Raw genomic sequence first — 21,867 nt, forward strand, 5'->3', positions numbered from 1 at the left:
TCCACCAGACGTCCTCGAGCCAGTGCCAGTTGTAGTGCAGGAGGTAGTAGAAGTTCCAGGTGTTGCAGATGTATGGGATTATTGTTACGGGAAGTATTAAAATAATATTATTCGAGCCAAAAAATTGTATGTGACCCAGAACGGAATAGTGTAACTATGATCCTTTCTAGTAGAAAGAGAAAGGTTTTTGTGGTCCAAAACAAAAAGCGTAACTTAAATTCTTCTTTCCTTGAAAGAAGAAGTGCCACTTCGCTTCTTAAAGTAGTCAACAATAAGACCCCTTCCCGAAATTATGACGTTGCTACTTTTCATCTTCAAAGTTCGGAAGAAAAGACCCTTTTCCTAAATTGTGACGTAAAAATAAAGTAGTACTACCGGTCAACACTGATCGCCAGCAGTGTGAACACCGAGGCGGCGATGAAAGTGTTCGACAGGAACTGGTTGACCTTGCAGAAGAGGCCATTCCACCAGACGTCCTCGAGCCAGTGCCAGTTGTAGTGCAGGAGGTAGTAGAAATTCCAGGGGGTGTTGCAGATGGAGGTTAGGAGATCGGCTAGGGCGAGGCTTACTGTAAATAAAAAAAAAATGTGCGTGGAAGAAGTGAAACTTCGTAAAGAGTTTTTTTTTAATTCTATTTGGCAACACTGAGCGCTAAACGTTTAACGCAGTCAGTTCAAAGAAGAAGTTTTACTTCAATAAATTCTTTGAAGAAAATCTAGAAGATTGGTGACCGAAGAGCTGGCGACTTCCTCGCACAACGTATCAGTATTGCGATACAGCGAGGTAATGTCGCTAGTATCCTTGGTACAATGCCGCAAGGGCCTATTTTAGACATTAGCTAGCTTTTAAGTTTAGTCTTAGCTTAGTTTCTTATATATATATATATATTTTTTTTTTTAATAATTTATTAATAACCAAATAAATACAAACCTGATCCGCCACATGCTTCGTCAAAACACAAATGTAATCCGCCCAAGCGGATAATTATGTAAATATGTTCAATGAATGTGGTTGAAGATTACTTTGCTAATTGTTCTTATAATTATGTAAATATGTTCAATGAATGTGGTTGAAGATTACTTCTGCTAATCCGCGAATAAAGTGCTAGTCAATCAGTGCTAACCCGTTATACCTACTTGCAGTCTGACCACGTCTTTGCCTTTGGCTAGCCTGTGGCCAAGAGTAAGCCCACTTATAATATAAAGAAAAAGAGTAGAAATTAAAAAGTGGCAACATTGTAGTGCGATCCCTTTCAAATCAATGTGTGAGAAAACGGGACGACACTACGATGTTGCCACTTTTTAATTTATACTCTTTTTGGTCAGACTGTACTTGTGTATTTTATACATAAAATCTATTCACGAATTAGCAAAAAAATCTTTTAGATTTTGATTGAATTGGTTTTCCGTAAAGTAGTGCCTGATTCCATCGGTTATTTGTTATCTGAAGGTCTTACTTTTCGAACTATGCATCCCAGTGACATGGCCATTGTAAATTAATGAAAGCTGATTTATGCTAAGTAGTACAAGTTTTTTGATATCTTGTATAGTTGTCGAGTTTTGTCAATATCTTTGTATACATACATATATACAATCACGCCTGTATCCCATAAAGGGGTAGGCAGAACACATGAAACTACTAAAGCTTCAGTGCCACTCTTGGCAAATTAGGGGTTGAAAGAAAACGAAAACTGTGACCTTGCAGTGACAGGTTGCCAGCCTCTCACCTATGCCACAATTTAACCCATATCCCATAGTCGCTTTCTACGACACCCACGGGAAGAAAGGGGGTGGTGAAATTCTTAACGCGTCACCACACAGGCAAGGTATCTTTTTATAACTAGTTGTTTATTTTTTTGCAAAATTATACATTTGTGCTCAGTAAATAAATTATACTATACTACTTACTTCCACTGCCAAGAAAATGAACGCTCTTGTAAAAGTACCGAAAGCTGCCGAAACTATACTTTAGGAGGGAGAGACAAGTAAACAAATGCATTAAATATAATGCTCTGTCCATTACACTTTCACGACTAGGGACCTCGATAAGTTTTCGGTGGTGAAATGTCAAAGTGGATGTAAAGAGTTTCCTAAAGAGATTTCTCTTCAACTAGGGAACACATTAAATTATTTATTGATGACTTTTTTGATTTATTGTTTTTTAAGTAATCACACTATGAACTATACATATCAGTTACAAGGGTTTAGGTAAAATTGGCAAAACTGAGTATCTTAACGTTTTAATCACGTATCGATAGAAGGCACTAAATGCACTGTAAATAACATTTTAATTTGACAGTAATAGGCTAGTTTCCTATACTTGAAATAATAGTTATTTGTTTTACAAGGGGGCAAAGTTGTTGTTTAACCGCACGTGCCAATATTAATACCCGAGCAAGCGAAAGATTCCAATATTGAACCGCGAGCGAGTGGTTCAAGAAGTGGAATCTTGAGCGTTGGGAGGGTTTCAAGGCACGTAGGTTAAACAAATTTTGCCACCGAGTGAAACACAAATTCTACAAATTCAAAGTATTTTATTTATTAATATAATTATAGAAAATGGCCATAATGAAAGGGTGGCAAACTGTAAATGTCAAGTTACTAGGTCAAGTGAGGTATCGTTAGAAAGAGCTTAAACTGTACATTATCAAAACTATTTTTATATATTTTTTGTAGTGGAAAAAAAACGATGAAGGAAGATGTAAAAAAAATACCGTTCCAACTCGCACTTGGCCGGTATTTTTTTTTTCTAATTTCCAGCTTTGCACTGTGCCAAAGTATATTTACGTCAAAGAGCGATCGAAAAAAAGCCATCTGAGAGAACTTACATATAGGATAATTAGCGGCTTTTCTCATATTCCTTCCACACAGGACAATACATATGACCATAAAGTTCAATACTATGGCCGGCGGCACTATGATGATGAAAAGGGTGTAGAAAAACCACTGGAGCCCTAAAGGCAGAGGTTCCAAATCCCAGGGCGGAGCCATCTGTAACCAATAAATAACATATGATTATATTATACAGCATACGGGGAACTGGAGCCTATGTTGGTCATACAAATAGACCATGAAGGTGGTCTGGAACAGGAACCTCCTGGAATAGGTATAGGGTTTATGTATGAAATGAAATATTTATTTTTTCCATGTAGGCATATTACAATGCGCATATGAACGTCAAATAAAGCTACGCCGGCTCTAATCCTAAGCCTCAGCCTCAATAAGATTTCAGTCCCCCCTCAGTTGGAGGGGGGTATCCACTATGGGACTGGCAAGAAACTCGGCGGGCCACTTCTTTTCAAAACATTACATCTTATAATTAACATGCATTAAAAAACAAGATACAATTTAACGTTCAAAAAAATTAACAAAAAAAATATTAACAGACTAGGTAGGTACTCTATGGAAATTGATTTCAACAAATTATACAAAGTACAAAGCTACTATGATTAATATGTATCTTGGTACTTGCCGATGCTGAATTGTTTTCGGTAACGTAATAGTACGTTTCATTATATCCATAAGTTGATACAGCAGTAATATTTGCTTTCGCGTGTGACATAGTTGTATTAAATCTGTAACAAAAGAGAAATAACATTACGAGGATAAGTAGACGATCCATTCTCCATACAAGCGTTTTTGTCATTTCATTTTCGTCTCCGGTTATTGACATATTAAAAATAATTTAAACAAATTGATGTAATTGTTAAATAATACCGTAGGGGCAAATTACGTTAGTTGATTTCGTTTTTTTTTTACTTATTTTAAAAGATAGAGAAGCCCTCGGAATCTTAAAACGTTGTCCAATTTTGACAAACGTTGATAAAATTGGACGTCAAGTCCAATATTAGGATCAGTTCAATAAAACCTTGGATAGGAGCAATTAATAATTTGTTGAAATATTTTTTTTGCTCTTAATTTGTAAAGTAACCAAATAAGGGAAAAAATCAAACTTACGGGCATAACCATAAACCTACAATAAAAATTCATCAAATTGTGTTATTAAACCTTACAATAATGTCAATATCCAGGAAGGAAAATGAAGATTAGGTACGTGTTTAAAAATAGGTAAGTCCCATTTCATCTTCATAAGACGTTTCGTTTCATCCTAATAAAATGTAAATTCAATTAGTTTAATCTCAAATCATAAGAATCGGTTACAACTTGTTTATTACCATGTGTTCTGTCAAATGAAAAAACACATAAATATTTTTACGACAGGACCTTATCTCAAGCTTTAACTTTGCGTAAACCGAGACGTTATGACAAATGTAGGGTAATAAAATACATGTATTTCATAAAAACATTGGTTGTTCAATAACTTTAGTACTGTAATATAGTACTTAATAATTTCCATTAAACATATTTAACTCTAAAGACGATACAGGAGCGAACATTTTAAAATGGAAAGGAACCCCTTTCAATTTGAGAATTTTAGTTAAAAATATACTATACTAGTATATTTATCGAGTTAACTAGATTTATCGAAAAAAAAAATTGTCCATTCATAACAACCCAGTTAAAAAAAGATATTGCAAAAAATCTTTAAACTCGAGGTCCCGCTTTCGACTGTTTCCTCCTTCAAAACTTAATCAATCATAACGAAATTTGAGAATCTGAATAACAATGAAATCATCTGTGTCGGACCGTTTAGTTTTTTTGGCTAATTGTTTATTTATTTATTTATTTAATTTTTAACACCACACCTTTTTTTGCGCCATAATCAATAAGGCCGTTTTTGGAAATTTTTGATGGGCTCTAGCGTCCTCAAAAATAAGAATATCAAAAAAATCAAAACGGTCCGACACAGATAAAAATAATAATAATCTGTGTTGAAAAAATCATTGCTGTATCTTCAAAAACCAGGGAGGAAATGGTCGAGAGCGTTTGTATGGAAAATTGGCCCCCCTCTATCGTCTTTTGGCAAAAAATATCATGGCTGTGAATTCATGTTAGCCTCATCGGCGTTCAATAGTTTTAACGATTCTGAAACGCTTTCCACTTTAGTCGAAACTTTGCCCACTACAAGCGCTGCGATCGCTTTACTTACTCCCTGCATGCATTTCTCTCGAAGCCAATAATTGGTTTATCCTATAGTCTGTGTCTTTAGGTATTCAAATAAATGTAAACAAAATATGTGCAAGAGGCTAATCTTATGGTAAACTAGCTTTTCTCCGCGGCTTCGCTCGCGTTAGAAAGAGACAAAAAGTAGCCTATGTCACTCTCCGTCCCTTCAAGTCTCTCCACTTAAAAAATCACGACAATTCGACGCTCCGTTTTGCCGTGAAAGACGGACAAACAAACAGACACATACACTTTCCCATTTATAATATTAAGCACAGATGTCATATATGTATGTATACCATAGATCAAGCAAACGTATCTACTTAGCGTGTCAAATGAACTCAGTGAAATCCACTGAGTTGTCCGTCTTTAATCGCAGCTTGCAGCTTTCGGGCGTCAATTTTCGTAAGTTGAAGTCAATCAAAACATAAAAAATGCCTCGTTACGTGATATTCAATTGCAACAACACAAAAATTATGAACAATCAAGAGCCTGAGACATATTTAAAATTACAGGCAAGAAACAACTTCAGTACAAAATTTGACACGCTCGGCCCCTATACAAATAGATGAACTTGTTTCTTCTATATAAATAAAGTTCTGTGATATTAAGTATGGATGGATGAAAGAATTACATGACCAAGGAGGTTAATTAATAATGATAATAGGTAGCTCAGTGACATGAAAGCTTAGTTTTTGCATTTGGTTGGTTACCGACAGATGTTGTAATTACCTGAAAATGTTTATTAAATTATTTGTATACGTTCTACAAGCTAGTCAAAATAATAATAATAAATAGCTAAGCCTAACTATCACACCCTAAGATGTGTGCAAATGAAATACCAGCTGCTTTTAATGGTATTAGGAGCCATGCCATGTCCTGTTTATGGCCAATCGTAAAACTAAGTATGCGTATCCTGGTGTTTCATCGTTTCTACTACAGTATGTAACTAAATAGTACCAAAAAAACTATGGTAACTGGAACATTGTGAAAACTTTCCTAAATTAATAGAAAAAACCCCGTCCATTTAAAAAAAAAAAAACTTTATAACTGTCTAATTCGATTCCTTAAAAAATAGTAAGAGGCATCTCAGTTGCTTTAAATGTCATGAACCATATTTGTACGCTTTTATACTCACAAAATCAGTGTCGTGTTCAGATATTTATGCTCGCGTAACTGCGTAGATAAAACTAAACGTGATAGTACCTGCCATTAACATTAAATCAAATTTTCGTCGGCAATTTGCTCTGACAACGTCACTTTTGACGACGTATCTTAACGTTCGATTTTGACATCTAATATTTCTAGCTCATTTAAAATTATATTTCCATTTTCCAAAGTCCATTACCCGAATCATCGCCTTAAATGGAGTGAAACAGCAGATGGCCGCCTATGGAGAAAACCTTTCAGTAGCGGTACCTATCGCCTTAATTGGCTTTTCAGCCTGATTCGAACTTTGCCACAAGAAAAGCCTTCTTGAGCTTACCGTGGGCCTCAGTAAATCTGTGTAAGAATGTCCTATAATATTTATTTATTTATTATTTATTTATTTAATGGTGTTTTTGCGATGTATGAATGGTGCCATGACGTCATTATAGCCACGGATGTCAGTGGTTAAAAGTCATGTACATCAAAAATTGTTTTAGATACGGATAGGATCGGATATGTCATCATACCAAAATCGTTGTTTTGCTACTGAGATATTCGATTGCCTACTTGCTGAATAAACGTTTGTATTTTGTAATAAGGGATTTTGCATAAATACATATCAAAACAGGCACATTTTCACCCACGGAAGGCACAAATGAATAGTTTCTTTTTCCTCATCGCCAGTTTAATACCTAATGCAATTACCAAAGAAAAGGAAAACAAAACATTGATAAAAAACAACCACGAAGTCGCAAAATCAGAGGCAACGGATTATTAAGAATCCACAGAATAATAATAAAACTATGAAAATACTAAAATAAGGAAAATATTTCGTACTTTAGGGATAAATAATTTAGAATTGTAAATCACACACTCAAAAATGAAAGATCAATCTTTGCAAGTCTTTTATATCGATTCAATTTTCTCCAAACATTGTATAATAAAGTCAAATACGTCGTGTTTAACTAAAAGTTCCTCTAGCAATAAGCATAAAGACCCCTTTAAATGAAACAAATAGTTTTTCTGAAACCACTTATTTTCAAGGCCATTTAATAGTCTTGCCTCATAAAATCTGTCTGCCGTTAAAAAAGGTAAGGTTTTTGGAATTAGCTTTCTTGGACTAACGCCATAATTGGACATTAGAGGTAAATTTATTTGCCTCGCCAATGCCTACAGAATGAACTGGGTACCTAGTCAATTTTTGAATCGTTTACGCTTTGTAAGCTAGGGCTCCCTATCACTCTTCTGTAATGGCGTGACAGAGCCAGACTACGTTTCGATCGCTAAGTAGCGTCAGCGATTGTCACTTCTGCTAGGTTGGCAGGAAAAATACCTAATTTGGCAACTGGACCTCGAATTTGTAAAGGAAGGTCGCCAAAATGATACTGCTTGTTATATTGAAAGTGTTAGATTATTCTTTCCCTTGAAGGAAGGAACTCCGTAGTAAAATAATTGGTTGACTGTAGAATGAGTTACGTCGGCTGCGGAATTTTCTCGATTCTTTGTTTTAACTCGATTAGGTCAGAACCACTTGTTAATTTCATTGGAAAACGTTACGCTTCGTTTTTACTAGTATTTTAGATGCAAATACGTATAGAGAAATAGTTTTTTAGTAAACCTTGAATAAGAAAAAGATAAGATATCTCACTTGACCCGCTCGTAAAGTCCGGTGTGGTAGAATATTACATATTTATAACAAAGGTTTCGACTACATTTCCTCTCATTTATATCTGCTCCTTCTTATCACGTGGACGCCAAATGGATATTTGGCGCCCAACGTGGGGTTCATATGTATACGGTCTGTTGGTAAGCGATTACCCTTAGCTTTTATGAACACCTAATAATCAAGGGGTTTCTTAAAAAAAAAATTTTTTCAAGGGATGGGAGGTCACACGTTGGGCGCCAAATGTGTGAGATGCATGCATACGGTCTGATGATAAGCGAGTACTCTAGCTTATGAACACCTAACACAAGGGATTTCTTTTGCGTATTTTACTATCCATTGCTGTTCACTTTTTCCATGACGTTGTCGTTATCGAGTAAAGAATTAGAAGCTCATGGTAGCTTTGGCAAAACATTTTTAGTGTGAGGCATAAGTTCAGAATTAAAATTACTTGAATGTCTATATTAATATTCAGACTTCACTTTTAAGGGGGTGTATGTATGTTTGATCTATTCGCATTCGAATTTAATTATTCATGTGTATCGAATACTGCTTGTTTCTCCAATAAAGAACATAAAATAAAATAAAACAAATTTCGAATTCTAGGTATCGTCATTGACAAAATTTTATACTTCAATAATAGTTCTTCTTCAAAATTGGCCTACAAATATCTTTAAAAAAATATCATATCCCTTTTTCAATCTTTTACATACAAAACACTGGCTTTCCCGAACGGTTTTGACCCATTTTATATCAATGGCTATTTAAACACGACATCGACGAAGTTACGACGAAGCTAGTCTTAATGAAACCATAAACGTGAGCTCACCGGAAAAGTTTTTCAAAGCATAAAAAGAAACAGACTCTTATCTTACGAACGCACCGAAATTTAGAGGCCTATTCTGCATTCAACGATTGGCGTGGTTGTCATCTGTTTAAATCAGGGACCGGACAACCCCTTCCGCGATACAAGCCTTTCATTGGGAATCCCTAACGTAAGGACGACCCAATCGAGAGACTCTCCCTTTCGAACTGCAAGCCCATTCATTTGACTAGCCCTCACAAAAAACTTAGCAAAACAATAAAGCTAGCCCTGTGCATTGGCTTACCGCTATCCGATACGGCTTGCAATCCTTTAATAAGGGTTACCCTTATTTTAAGCGCTATTTATAAGGCTTTCCCTTTTGTTAAAGCGTAGTCGAGCCTTGCGTGAAAGAGACAGGATTATGAATCTAAGCTATTGTAAGAACAGGAAGAAAAATGCGCTGTTGCCACTCCGCACTATGCGCCCCATTTTTAATTTTGCATCGAAACATGTTTTCGTTGGATAAAAGTAGAACACGGCTAGAAATTATTTTTAATGAACTGGGAGACAAGGGACTGATGACTGGTAAATGATCATCGTCGCCCATAGATCAGTATGTATGTTCGTACGTATGAATGTATGTAGGTATGTATGAATGTATGTAGGTATGTATGTATGAATAATATGTATGTATGCATGTAAATATACAGTGTTGGCCGAAAATCAATACAATTAACCATTAACATTACACATTGAAAACGTTAATTGCCAACATAAAAACTAGCCGTTTTCGTCATCCAACTCGCCTTGATGAGTTAATTGGGTGAGATAGAGCTGATGCTGAACCCTGGCTTTTCCCAGGGGAACGCGGATTTGGTTTAACATAGGCAAGCGCTGTTTTCGTCATCGGACTTGTTTTGATGAGTACTTGAGTGAGCAGTAACCAAGGTAGAGCTGATGCTGAACCCTGGCTATTCCTAGGGGAACTCGGGTTTCGTGCAACATAGGCAAACGCTGTTTTCGTCATCGGACTTGTATTGATGAGTACTTGAGTGAGCAGTAACCAAGGTAGAGCTGATGCTGAACCCTGGCTTTTCCCAGGGGAACGCGGGTTTGGTTTAACATAGGCAAGCGCTGTTTTCGTCATCGGACTTGTTTTAATGAGTACTTGAGTGAGCAGTAACCAAGGTAGAGCTGATGCTGAACCCTGGCTATTCCTAGGGGAACTCGGGTTTCGTGCAACATAGGCAAACGCTGTTTTCGTCATTGGACTTGTATTGATGAGTACTTGAGTGAGCAGTAACCAAGGTAGAGCTGATGCTGAACCCTGGCTTTTCCCAGGGTAACGCGGGTTTGGAGTAACATAGGCAAGCGCTGTTTTCGTCATCGGACTTGTCTTGATGAGTACTTGTGTGAGCAGTAACCAAGGTAGAGCTGATGCTGAACCCTGGCTATTACTAAGGGAACTCGGGTTTCGTGCAACATAGGCAAACGCTGTTTTCGTCATCGGACTTGTATTGATGAGTACTTGAGTGAGCAGTAACCAAGGTAGAGCTGATGCTGAACCCTGGCTTTTCCCAGGGGAACGCAGATTTGGAGTAACATAGGCAAGCGCTGTTTTCTTCATCGGACTTGTCTTGGTGAGTACTTGTGTGAACAGTAACCAAGTTAGAGCTGATGCTGAACCCTGGCTATTCCTAGGGGAACGCAGGTTTGGAGTAACATAGGCAAGCGCTGTTTTCGTTATCGGACTTGTCTTGATGAGTACTTGAGTGAGCAGTAACCAAGGTAGAGCTGATGCTGAACCCTGGCTATTCCTAGGGGAACTCGGGTTTCGTGCAACATAGGCAAACGTTGCTTTCGTCATCGGACTTGTCTTGATGAGTACTTGAGTGAGCAGTAACCAAGGTAGAGCTGATGCTGAACCCTGGCTTTTCCCAGGGGAACGCGGGTTTGGTGTAACATAGGCAAGCGCTGTTTTCGTCATCTGACTTGTTTTGATGAGTACTTAAGTGAGCAGTAACCAAGGTAGAGCTGATGCTGAACCCTGGCTATTCTTAGGGGAACTCGGGTTTCGTGCAACATAGGTAAACGCTGTTTTTGTCATCGGACTTGTCTTGATGAGTACTGGTAAAGCTGATATTGAACTCTGGCTGTACCTAATGGAACTTAGGTTTGGTGCAACATAGACAAACCCGGTTTTCGTTATAGGCCCTGCCTTAATGAGGACTTGGGTGCGCAGTACCCAAGCCAGCGGTGTAGCTGAGACCTGGTGGTACCTAGGGGAACTCAGGTTCGGTGCAATATAAATAAACGCTGTTTTCTGTTCATAGTATGTTTCGTGTGAAATATCTTAGACTCGTCTTTATGACTGGTACTTGGTTGAGTTGAGTAGTACTAGTACCATAGAATCTGTCAAACTATTTCTGTTGATTGTTGTGAATTCTATGAAGATCGTTTGAAACAGAAATACTTTTCTGGTGGCAATCAAGCATACAGCCCGTCTGATAGTAAGTAGTTACCGCAGTCTATGGACGCTTGGAACTCCAGTATTCTCTTTATTCCCTGTGTTACTATTAGTGAAATCGACTGTACTTAATTTTGATATTCAAATGGATATACATACGTATTTTTTTAGACATAAATAAAGTGTTTAATGTATGGCAAATTAATAAATTTGTTCTAACTACTTGATGTTAATATTCACTTCTGGTAGGATTTTTGTTCAGTTAATATTATGTTTTATGCCTAACTTGACATTGCATGAAATATTTCTATATTATAATTCACCGAAACCAGAGTTGCCCTAGATACCGCCAGGGCTCAGCTACAGCGCTGTCTTGGCTATTGCGCACCCAAGTCCTCGTCAAGACAAGTCCGATGACGCAAACAGTTACACTAAACCCTAGTTCCCCTAGGTGCAGCCAGGGTTCAGCATCATATTATCAAAAAACAATAATAGTAAACCCTTATTTATTTTTAAATACCTATCCATCAATATATCACACGTTGGGGTTGGAATGAAAAAAAATTATCAGCCCCCACTTTACATGTAGGGGGGGGGGGGTACCCTAATAAAACATTTTTTTCCATTTTTTATTTTTGCACTTTGTTGGCGTGATTGATATACATACTGGGACCAAATTTCAGCTTTCTAGTGCTAACGGTTACTGAGATTATCCGCGGACGGACGGACGGATGGACGGACGGACGGACGGACGGACAGACAGACAGACATGGCGAAACTATAAGGGTTCCTAGTTGACTACGGAACCCTAAAAATCAGCGTTTGCCTGTGTTACACCTGAGCAAAGCAGGAGCCTATCATAACTATGAGTATTTGGTATTGAAAATTGAACCTTATTTTATCTACAGCCGTTTCCATCAAACAGAAACGCGCAAATATCACACACAGTGCCGCCGTAGGTAACGATCGTATGTTATTTCGTTCGGAGTAATGTGTGCTTTATGAGCGAGGTACAGGATTTAAACTCGCACGATATGCTCTATAAGGGAAAGCAAATAAAACCCAATATAAGGCTTACCCTTATGGCGTTAGGCTGAGCCGATGATAAGGGTTTTGAAAGGGTATTGGGCTATTTTAGGTAAGCGCTTTCGTTAGGGCTTTAAAAGCAAAATGAAAGGGTATCGCGTCAAAAGGGTAGGGTAAGTTAAGCCTAACGAAATACCCATACAAAACCCCGTATAAGGGATAGCGGGCCGGTCCCTGGTTTAAATTCAACCTCGTGGTTATTATTTTAGATGTATTAATAAGTTCAGAGCGAGCGAGTTGCTCCGAGGAAAACAACGCTGAAATAAATAATTTGAATAAATTCAAAAATAAACAGCCGCCGGCCGGAGATCGCTCATAACCGGGACGAGTGGAAATCGAAGGGGGAGGCCTTTGCCCAGCAGTGGGATAATAATAGTAATAATAAACAGCGATAAAAAATAATATTTTGATTGAATGGTTTTGTTCTTACTTGTTGGGCCGGTGTAACATAATAGCTGTTGCTACTTAGTTTCGTATTTTTTGCATTAATAAACAGAAATACATTATTTGACTTAGTAAGGTACTTTTATCTACTTTTACAGTAAAAACAGCAGGCAAAGCTTATAAGAAAGGTTCCGTCGAACTTATAAGAAATTTGATAAAAATGTTTAGGTACTTTTTTTATATTTACTGACAAATTGGATGTAACACAGTTTATCACAGAGTATAGAGCAACCACACATAAACCACAAACGCTCATTAGACATTTCTTGATCGTATGAAAACTAAATATACATCATATCACATTTTCCACCACAGAATCGGCCATTGAGTCATAAAACTGCCGTCACCAGCTCCTAAGTCGTGTCAATCACATATAAACGTGCAATTGCTGCGCATGACCTTTTTACGCACTTTTTACAGCTTTTATGGCTGAACCTAGCCGTTTTACTTTTCCTTCCTATATTCAATCGGAGAAATCGCATCGGAATATCTACTTATTTATACGACTATTGTTTTTATTTACGGTATATACTTATGTGATTTATGCTCGATATAATGAAACTAACAATGAAAACCGGCCAAGAGCGTGTCGGGCCACGGTCAGTGTAGGGTTCCGTAGTTTTCCGTATTTTTCTCAAAAACTACTGAACCTATCAAGTTCAAAACAATTTTCCTAGAAAGTCCTTATAAAGTTCTACTTTTGTGATTTTTTTCATATTTTTTAAACATATGGTTCAAAAGTTAGAGGGGGGGGACGCACTTTTTTTTCCTTTAGGAGCGATTATTTCCAAAAATATTAATATTATCAAAAAACGATCTTAATAAACCCTTATTCATTTTTAAATACCTATCCAACAATATATCACACGTTGGGGTTGGAATGAAAAAAAATATCAGCCCCCACTTTACCTGTAGGGGAGGTACCCTAATAAAACATTTTTTCAATTTTTTATTTTTGCACTTTGTTGGCGTGATTGATTTACATATTGGTACCAAATTTCAGCTTTCTAGTGCTAACGGTTACTGAGATTATCTGCGGACGGACGGACGGACGGACGGACAGACAGACATGGCGAAACTATAAGGGTTCCTAGTTGACTACGGAACCCTAAAAACGAGGGTATAGAATACATAACATCGTGATGACGGGTTATTTCACCACCCCATTTCCTCTAGTGAATATCGTAGAAGTCAATAATAGTGGTGTGGATAACAGGCCAGCAACGGCAGCAACCAATCACTGCAATATCACACTTTCGTTCTGCCTACCACCTCTTACGCCGTGTCTTGCATGGGCGACGGTCGGGCGACCGTCGCGTGACCGTCGCCGTCGCGTCTCATACTTCCATATCGATAAGGTTTGATTTCGTATGCGTCGCATCGCCGTCGCCCACGCAAGCCACGGTGTTAGGTTATTGTTAAGATATATTCTGAACCTTAAACAGTGGATGGTCTTTTTGGAATACAGGCGTTCATGAATACCTATGTACTTATAAAAACAATTCTTTAGTATTGTAGTGGAACTGACAGGTCATTAATCTAAGTAACACAACTGTAGGTATAGTGGTGGTGGTGGCCCTAGCAGGCAACTGTTGATACTTCTTGTATAAAAAAAACACCTATGCATGTACACAGTTATACAATAAAATTCTATTCTATTCTGTTTTTTAGTCATATATAATTTGGTAGAGGTCTGTATTTATGTAGCTTTTCTTCAGACCAGAGATTGTGAGTAATAAAATATAGTCCTGATTGATCAAGCAGATGCCAGGGTATCTAGCCAATGTCACAATCGCTGAATGTTCGTAAGCGTATCGTAGCTAGCTCTTCCAATCACTCTTCTGTAGTGGCGGGACAGAGTCAGACTGCGATTTGATCGCTACGTAGCCTCACGGCCCAGCCACAACATTCTAAGCGCAACAGCGGTGAGCGGCAGCCATGCTTTAGAATGAAAAGTCCCATCGCTGTGTCTCGCTCCAATGGCCGCCGCTCACCGCTGTCGCGCTTAGACCAATGTCGTGGCTGAGCCGTCAATGATTAGCACTTCGGCTAGGTTGTACCGAAACGACGACTGAACCGTGGAATTGATTTAGGGCAACAATAAAAATATGATTTGTTATCGTTTTATGTGTTGACGGATACTTTTACACATTACAACAGAAAGACAATAACATTAGCTATATTTATGTCCATCGTTTAATCCTGGCCGTATTCAGTAGTTTATGGTAGTCTATGAAAACATGAAGCTACATTGACGAATTAGTTTTGAGGTTATGTTAAAGTCCCGACGTGGAAAAATTCTCATTCATTTTTTTAAACTACTGGTTACTATCTACACTTCTTTGGTTACTATCAAGAACGATTTAATACTGGACTGACAAAGCCCATACAAAAAAGCGTACCCCTGAAATGTATGCCGTTTAGGCTTAAACCTAGATGGCGCTGTTCGCAGCCTGGAAGTGGCCAAAATCATAGTTTCCCCAAATATTTTTGCGTGTTTTTATGTTTTATAAGAATAAATGACATATTTCTTTATTTTAAAATCATGATATCCCCAGGAGACAGAGACGTTTCTACAGAGACGTTTCTAAAAACCCCTTACTCGGTGGGGATACGACAGTTCATAACAGAGTTCCTATGACGTCTCTGTTGAAAGAAAGGTACAGTCGGCGATAAAAGCTTGTGCCAAAAATGTTTTTTTTTTTTTGCAAAAAAACTTATTTTATCGTTGTTATCGTCAAAACAATGACGATTTCATAAGTCGTCCGTAAATGTCATACCCAAATTAACATAAAGTGTGGAAGTCTTTTTGATTGGATATGAGTGTACAGATAATTTTAACAAGGTGAACTAGCGGCCGCCCCCCTGGTATTGCAGTAGCCTCCGTAGCCTATGGACACCCACGCCACCAATGGCCTATTTCACAACAGTGACAATTGTCGCCCGACAGTTTTTTTTTTATGTGTGGTGCGGGAATTTAGAGCTTGACTATCCTATCCTCGCTATGAATTTGACGCCGGGACATCTCGGGGAAAGGGACATCTGTTCAACAAGGAAATATTGACGCTGAGTGTAACAATGTTACTTATCAACCCAGAAATAAGCACAGAATTGTCGTCAATGTCACTATGGTGAAATAATCCACAGGGGTCCTTGTATTGGAAATTGGAATATCATCCGCTATGATTTACCAACCTCTCTTTTCGACGTATTTTGAGGACATACCCGGGTCCAAAATTGATGACTTGATATCAATGAACCTGTTTGAATAGGATTCAAAAGTCCAGTTAAGTATACCTATAGGTTTATAGTGACATTTAAGGTTACAGGTCACATTAATGAGACAATTCAACGTATTTGGGGTAGTTGACTGAGCTATAGAGCGGTGTTACCCAACACGGGCATTTGTTGCTTACAGGGTAGCACCATCCTCTGTATCATATTCCATGTGTATTAAAAAAAAAAAAAACATTTTTGGCACAAGCTTTTATCGCCGACTGTACCTATGCATGATCTGATGATGGAGCAGAAAGGTGGCTTTCTGCTCCATCATCAGATCAGCTCCATGATACCATAATATTGCATTGTCACGTAATTTACATATGTGTGCAAAATTTCAGCTCAATTGGAAACCGGGAAGTGGGTCAAATTTAGCTTCTACGTTTTGACGCACACTAACATACTAACTAGGCAAGTTAAATAAAAGCTTGTACTAATCGGGCCAAAGAAGATAAATTATTGCTAAGTGGAATTTTCTCAGTGCTAAGCAATTTTTCTGCAGAATAATCACGTTCTTTTTCGTTTATTCTAAGCATTTGTAGGGGATTGGGAATATGCCAACATTGATACTTAGTTAAAGATATCGAAAACAGAGTACCTATTGGCAAAATCAAATTCTTCATACATACTCTACACACATAAGTACAAACAATCACGCCAGTATCCCATAAAGGGGTAGACAGAGCACATGAAACTACTCAAGTTTCAGTGCCACTCTCGGCATGGGGTTGAAAGAAAACGAAATTGGACATTGCAGTGACAGGTTGTTAGCCTCTCTAGCCTACGCCACACCTTAACTTTTATCCCACAGTCGACTTCTACAACACACACGGGAAAAAAGGGGGACACGGGGCACGGGAAGAAAGAAAGGGGGTGGTGAAATTCTTAACCCGTCACCACAAAAAGTTAAGGAGGAGATTATACAAATTCATTCCAGAACAAAATACGTTTTTTTTTTCGCTACTTAAGCTAAGAGATCAAACCGTGATCAAAATTCAAAACCTTGTATAATTAGATTTGGTTTCCAGGGTGCGTAGCCGAATGGCACAAACGCTCACGAAACGAAATGCTAGTAGATATCTATCTCTATCGCTCGTGCGTATTGGCGCGACAGAGCGAGACTACCTTTCGACGCGTTTCGTTTTCGTTTTGCGTCGGGGAGAAATGCCATTCGGCTACGGGGCCTGGTATATTGAGTTCGACTTACAACTAGGTTAGCAAAATAGGCAGGGTTGATTGCAAATCCGAACATGTTTAAATGAAGATTGGATGACTCCGTCAGATCGGAGGAAATTTGAGAAGGATAATGGGTCAATAACCAAAGATTGCTATGGCGGTCCATGGTTATAATGTACTGCCTTTGAACAAGACCACCCTATTATTTACACTTGAAATTGACTTTAAATTGTTGTGATCTGTCAATTTATAGTCGCTAGATGTAATATATTATATGTCACTCCTAACTCATAAAAGTCGCCGTCAATAGAACTTGTGAACAATGTAAACAAACCTTGTAGTTAAAATGTATTTAATTTCTATTTTAACTCATCAGATACTGGCTAAATCCATGTGTTATTTAATCAATTCATATCACATTATGATCCTCAACCTTTAAAATAATAAAATTGTGCTAAAATATTGATATTGTATAAAAATGGTTTGTTTACATTGTTGACAATTTCTATTGACAGCGATTTTTAGAAATGGTTTGAAAATTAGGAAAAAATAACTCTTTAACTGGAAAGTGTAGGCAAGGATTATTTATAAAGGATTGACAATGTTCATACAAAGAATCGTACCTCCATTTTTTAGCGCCACCTATTAAATATTATCATAACTACATTTTTTTTTCCAAAATGTGTATTGACGTGATATCATGATATTAAATTAAAGAAATATGTCATTTGTTCTTATAAAAAATAAAAACACGGAAAATATTTGGAGAAAATATGATTTTGGTCACTTCCGGGCTGCGAAACAGCGCCATCTAGTTTTAAGCCTAAACATTTCTGGGGCACGCTTTTTTGTTTTGTATGGGCTTTCTCAGTCGTTGGTGCAGGTATTAAGTACCTAGTTTCCTTACTTTTGTGAATAGATTATCATGTTTATGACAATAAATAAATAAATATTGGGGGACACCTTACACAGATCAACCTAGCCCCAAACTAAGCAAGGCTTGTACTAAATAAAGTGATTTTATTTCTTATAGGGAAGTGTTTTTGAGACTGGTACCTTGTCAAGATATAAAATACGTTTTCCCCTCACTAGCTCGGAAACACGTGTTTTGTCCTTTAATACCAGCGGGTAAAAACGCATTTTATCCACTAGTGGGTAAAGTAATTTGACCTTGAATAAAGTCAAATTAACTGCTTTAAAATTGATAAAAGTAGGTGAATCTAGTAATAAAGATGATTTACCACCTGTGGAACTACTGGAAGCAGTGATAAACGCATTTTTTGCGTTGTAGTTTGTGTTACACTCGGGTGCAAATGTATTTTACTTCTCGTGTGTTAAAAAACTCGCAAGTTCAGGATTCTATTCTCGAACCACTCGCTTCGCTCGTGGTTCAACTATAGAATCCTTTCACTTGCTCGTTTTTCAATTCCACACTCGGCGTTAAAATACAACTTTGCCCCCTTGTATAACAAATAACTATTTAATGAAATATATTTAAAAAATAAACGAATAATCAGAACAAAGGATTATACACATGTTATTTTATAATTGAACTGTTTAATATATAAATAGATAAAATACCGATCCTTACTATGTGACCACTTATAATAATTTCTAAGTACTTACCAGCATACTTACTATAAATTCTGGACAGAATAAAGTACGTATTATCGTATTAAAAATTGGTTTATCTAACACAAAAAATCATAAAACTATTCACGCGGATAACGTTAAAAATAATCCGCAAAACCTTTTAAAATTAAATATGAACATCAGAAATTAAGTACGATTACTATATTGCACACAAAAGTTCATAAAAGTTAAATCGCGATACGCTGTCCCATCCCATGTCACGATACAAACGTGCTTGCGAAAGGGGAGCCTTAGTAACACTGTAGGCGGGAACCATCCCTTGAGACGGGCTAAACCATAGATTTAGAATTATTAAACTAGATTGTGGAATCACATTTTTTGCCATACTAAATTGAACCTTATCACTGAGACTGAGACAGAAAGGTGATCGTATCAGACTAGCGAAAACGGTCCACATGAGAGGGCATTGTTTGGGCTGGTGTTCCTCTCGCACGTGTGGCCAGTGTTAATGAGGTTACCATAGTAGTAGTATTTTTATCTGTATATTACCTGACTTTATAACTTCTTATATTATTTTAGTGTTATATTCAAACTAGAGTTTCGATATATTTCAAAGAATTGGAAAATAATTATAATATAATTATTTTGATGCCAATAAATCAAAGATTTGTATAATTAAAAAATATGTTCAAATGGGTATTAGTAGATTTGGTAGTAACTTTGAAAATTGACTGGTATCCCCAATGTATGACAGTGATGACGTCACTGAATAATGTTGACATTGTCAGTAAGTTCGAGAGGGACACCAGCCCAAACAATGACCTCTCATGTGGACACACTTTTTGACCTAACTACTCATTCTGGTTTAACTGTAATTCTGTGGGCTAAACACACCCTTCATAGTCCAGGTCCACGCATTTAGCTCTGAAAAAGAGTCCGGCTTTGCAAGTTTGCATCTTTAAAGAACAAAGTAAGGATAAGGAGTGAATACATGTTTTTGTAAACGTCATATTTTAGGATCGATCTTCACTTCATAAAACACAAGTATAAAAGGCGGACTTGACGCTTTTATATGTTTCACAGAAAGTTAGTAGGTATAGTCAACCAATTGGAACCCTAGGCCACTCTAGAACTATATCACAGTGACGTTATAAATCAGATTGTAAGAAATCTCTTACTGCTTGTCATTTTGACATGGTTGTAGTAGAGTGGCCTAGGGTTCCAATTGGTTGACTGGGTAATAATTAAATGACTTTGGCCCATTACATTATTGTAAATACTCATAATCCTCCTCCTTGCGTTATCCGCCGCGGCTCATGGGAGCCTGGGGGGAGCTTTGACAACTAATCCCAAGATTTTGGCATAGGCACTAGTTTTACGGAAGCGACTGCCATCTCACTTGCTGGAATTACTGTAAATACTATGCAGTTCATTTGTTGGTCGACATTATAATTTTGTTACTTGAAAATATTATATCGTCAAATATTAATAAAATATTTGACGACCAGTCTGGCGCAGTCGGTAGTGACCCTGCCTGCTGCGCCGCGGTCCCGGGTTCGAATCCCGGTAAGGGCATTTATTTGTGTGATGAGCACAGATATTTGTTCCTGAGTCATGGATATTTTCTATGTATATAAGTATTTATTTATTTAATAAGTTTACACGGCATTACAGCATAAACACCAATACACCGAATAAACTAACATAGACAAAAAATACAATTTACAAAAAAGTATTATAACGACACACAATTACTTAAAAATATCATACACTGACCGTGGAAGGCCTATCATCCATCGTCTCGCAATACCTCAGACACTCAAGATACACTGTCTTCCATCTCCATGCAAACAAATCGCAATCAGGTGCTGACGTCAGTAGCGCATTGAGAAGTGTCAAAGCTCGAGGAAGCGGTGAGTTTTTGCGTGACACTGTGCGCGCTATCGGCACCGCCAACAGCGGGCGCACACGCGGTCTCAGACTAATTCTGGGAATATCAGGCACATACAATCTGAGAACGCAATTTACCAGATCTGGGCAGTCTGATTCACCCCGCAGCATCCGACAAACGGTGACTAACAGGTTGCAGTTACGCCTTACCTCCAGAGAATTATAACCGAGTGCTCCCAGCAAGAACTTCGTTGGGTATAGAAACGGGTAATAGCCATAGACTTTCTTGTAAAGAAATCTGAGAAAGGCCTTTTGGATCTTCTCTAGAAGTAAGACGTAAGTCGACTCATAGGGGATCCACACAATTGACGAGGTTTCCAGCTTGCTTCTGACCAGTGAATTGAAAACAAGCTTTATGGCCCCAACATCTTCGAACTCCTTAACATTGCGGATCACGAAGCCCAATCTTTGAAAACAGCTACGAGCTAGCTCACGTATATGATCGTGGAATGTCAACCGTGAGTCGAAGACAACGCCAAGATCCTTCACAGAGGACACCCTGTCAATCCTATCCAGTCCAAGGGTATAAGGCGCAAGTATAAGTGTTGCAGTTCGGCTGAATGAGCATACACAGCATTTGGCTACGTTGAAGAGCAGTTTATTTTCAACACTCCACCGCATCACGGAGTCAATGTCCTCCTGCAGGGAAATGCAATCTGCACCATTTTTCACCCCAAAGATCAGCTTCAGGTCGTCAGCGTACAACAGACATTTTGCGTTCTTTACAACTGTCTCCAAGTCGTTAACCATCAGCCCGAACAAGAGGGGACCGAGTATGGAACCCTGACTGACACCAGATCTCGTGTGATAAGGTGCTGAGACGAAGCATCCGTGACGAACATACTGCCGTCGATCGCGTAGATAACTTGCTAATAGGGTTAGCAACTTAGGCGAGAAGCCTATACCATTCAACTTATGTAATAGCACATCATTATCCACGCGATCGAAGGCCTTCTTGAAGTCAAAATAAAGTACGTCCACCTGGATGCCTTTATCTAGATGCTCAGATATAATATCAGTCAGGGTCATCAAATTGGTATTTACGGAGCGTTTTGCCCTAAAACCATGCTGTGAGTCACACAAAAACGTATTATATATATCGTTGTCTGAGTACCCACAACACAAGCCTTCTTGAGCTTACTGTGGGCCTCAGTCAATCTGTGTAAGGATGTCCTATAATATTTATTTATTT

At 38.0% G+C, this 21,867-nt stretch overlaps 1 protein-coding gene across 1 annotated transcript; it reads right to left on the bottom strand.

The window, feature by feature from the left end:
• Window positions 1–371: 371 nt before the first annotated feature.
• Window positions 372–21,425, bottom strand: LOC125236774 (tachykinin-like peptides receptor 86C). Its single transcript, XM_048143699.1, has 3 exons — window positions 21,246–21,425; window positions 2,828–2,990; window positions 372–568 (listed from the first exon to the last, which is right to left on the bottom strand). The coding sequence occupies exons 1-3, from the start codon at window positions 21,423–21,425 to the stop codon at window positions 372–374; spliced, it is 540 nt and encodes a 179-aa protein (XP_047999656.1).
• Window positions 21,426–21,867: the final 442 nt, after the last annotated feature.

Source organism: Leguminivora glycinivorella, chromosome 19, assembly GCF_023078275.1.
Source record: "Leguminivora glycinivorella isolate SPB_JAAS2020 chromosome 19, LegGlyc_1.1, whole genome shotgun sequence".
Taxonomy (NCBI): domain Eukaryota; kingdom Metazoa; phylum Arthropoda; class Insecta; order Lepidoptera; family Tortricidae; genus Leguminivora; species Leguminivora glycinivorella.

What these genes read in the sequence shown, in the direction of transcription:
- LOC125236774 (XM_048143699.1), bottom strand. Translation starts at nt 21,425, where the DNA reads ATGGTTAACGACTTGGAGACAGTTGTAAAGAACGCAAAATGTCTGTTG. An exon ending in TCAACGTAGCCAAATGCTGT is followed by an intron (nt 2,991 to 21,245) that starts GTATGCTCATTC and finishes TATTGGTTACAG; the next exon opens with ATGGCTCCGCCCTGGGATTT. An exon ending in AGCCGCTAATTATCCTATAT is followed by an intron (nt 569 to 2,827) that starts GTAAGTTCTCTC and finishes TTTTATTTACAG; the next exon opens with TAAGCCTCGCCCTAGCCGAT.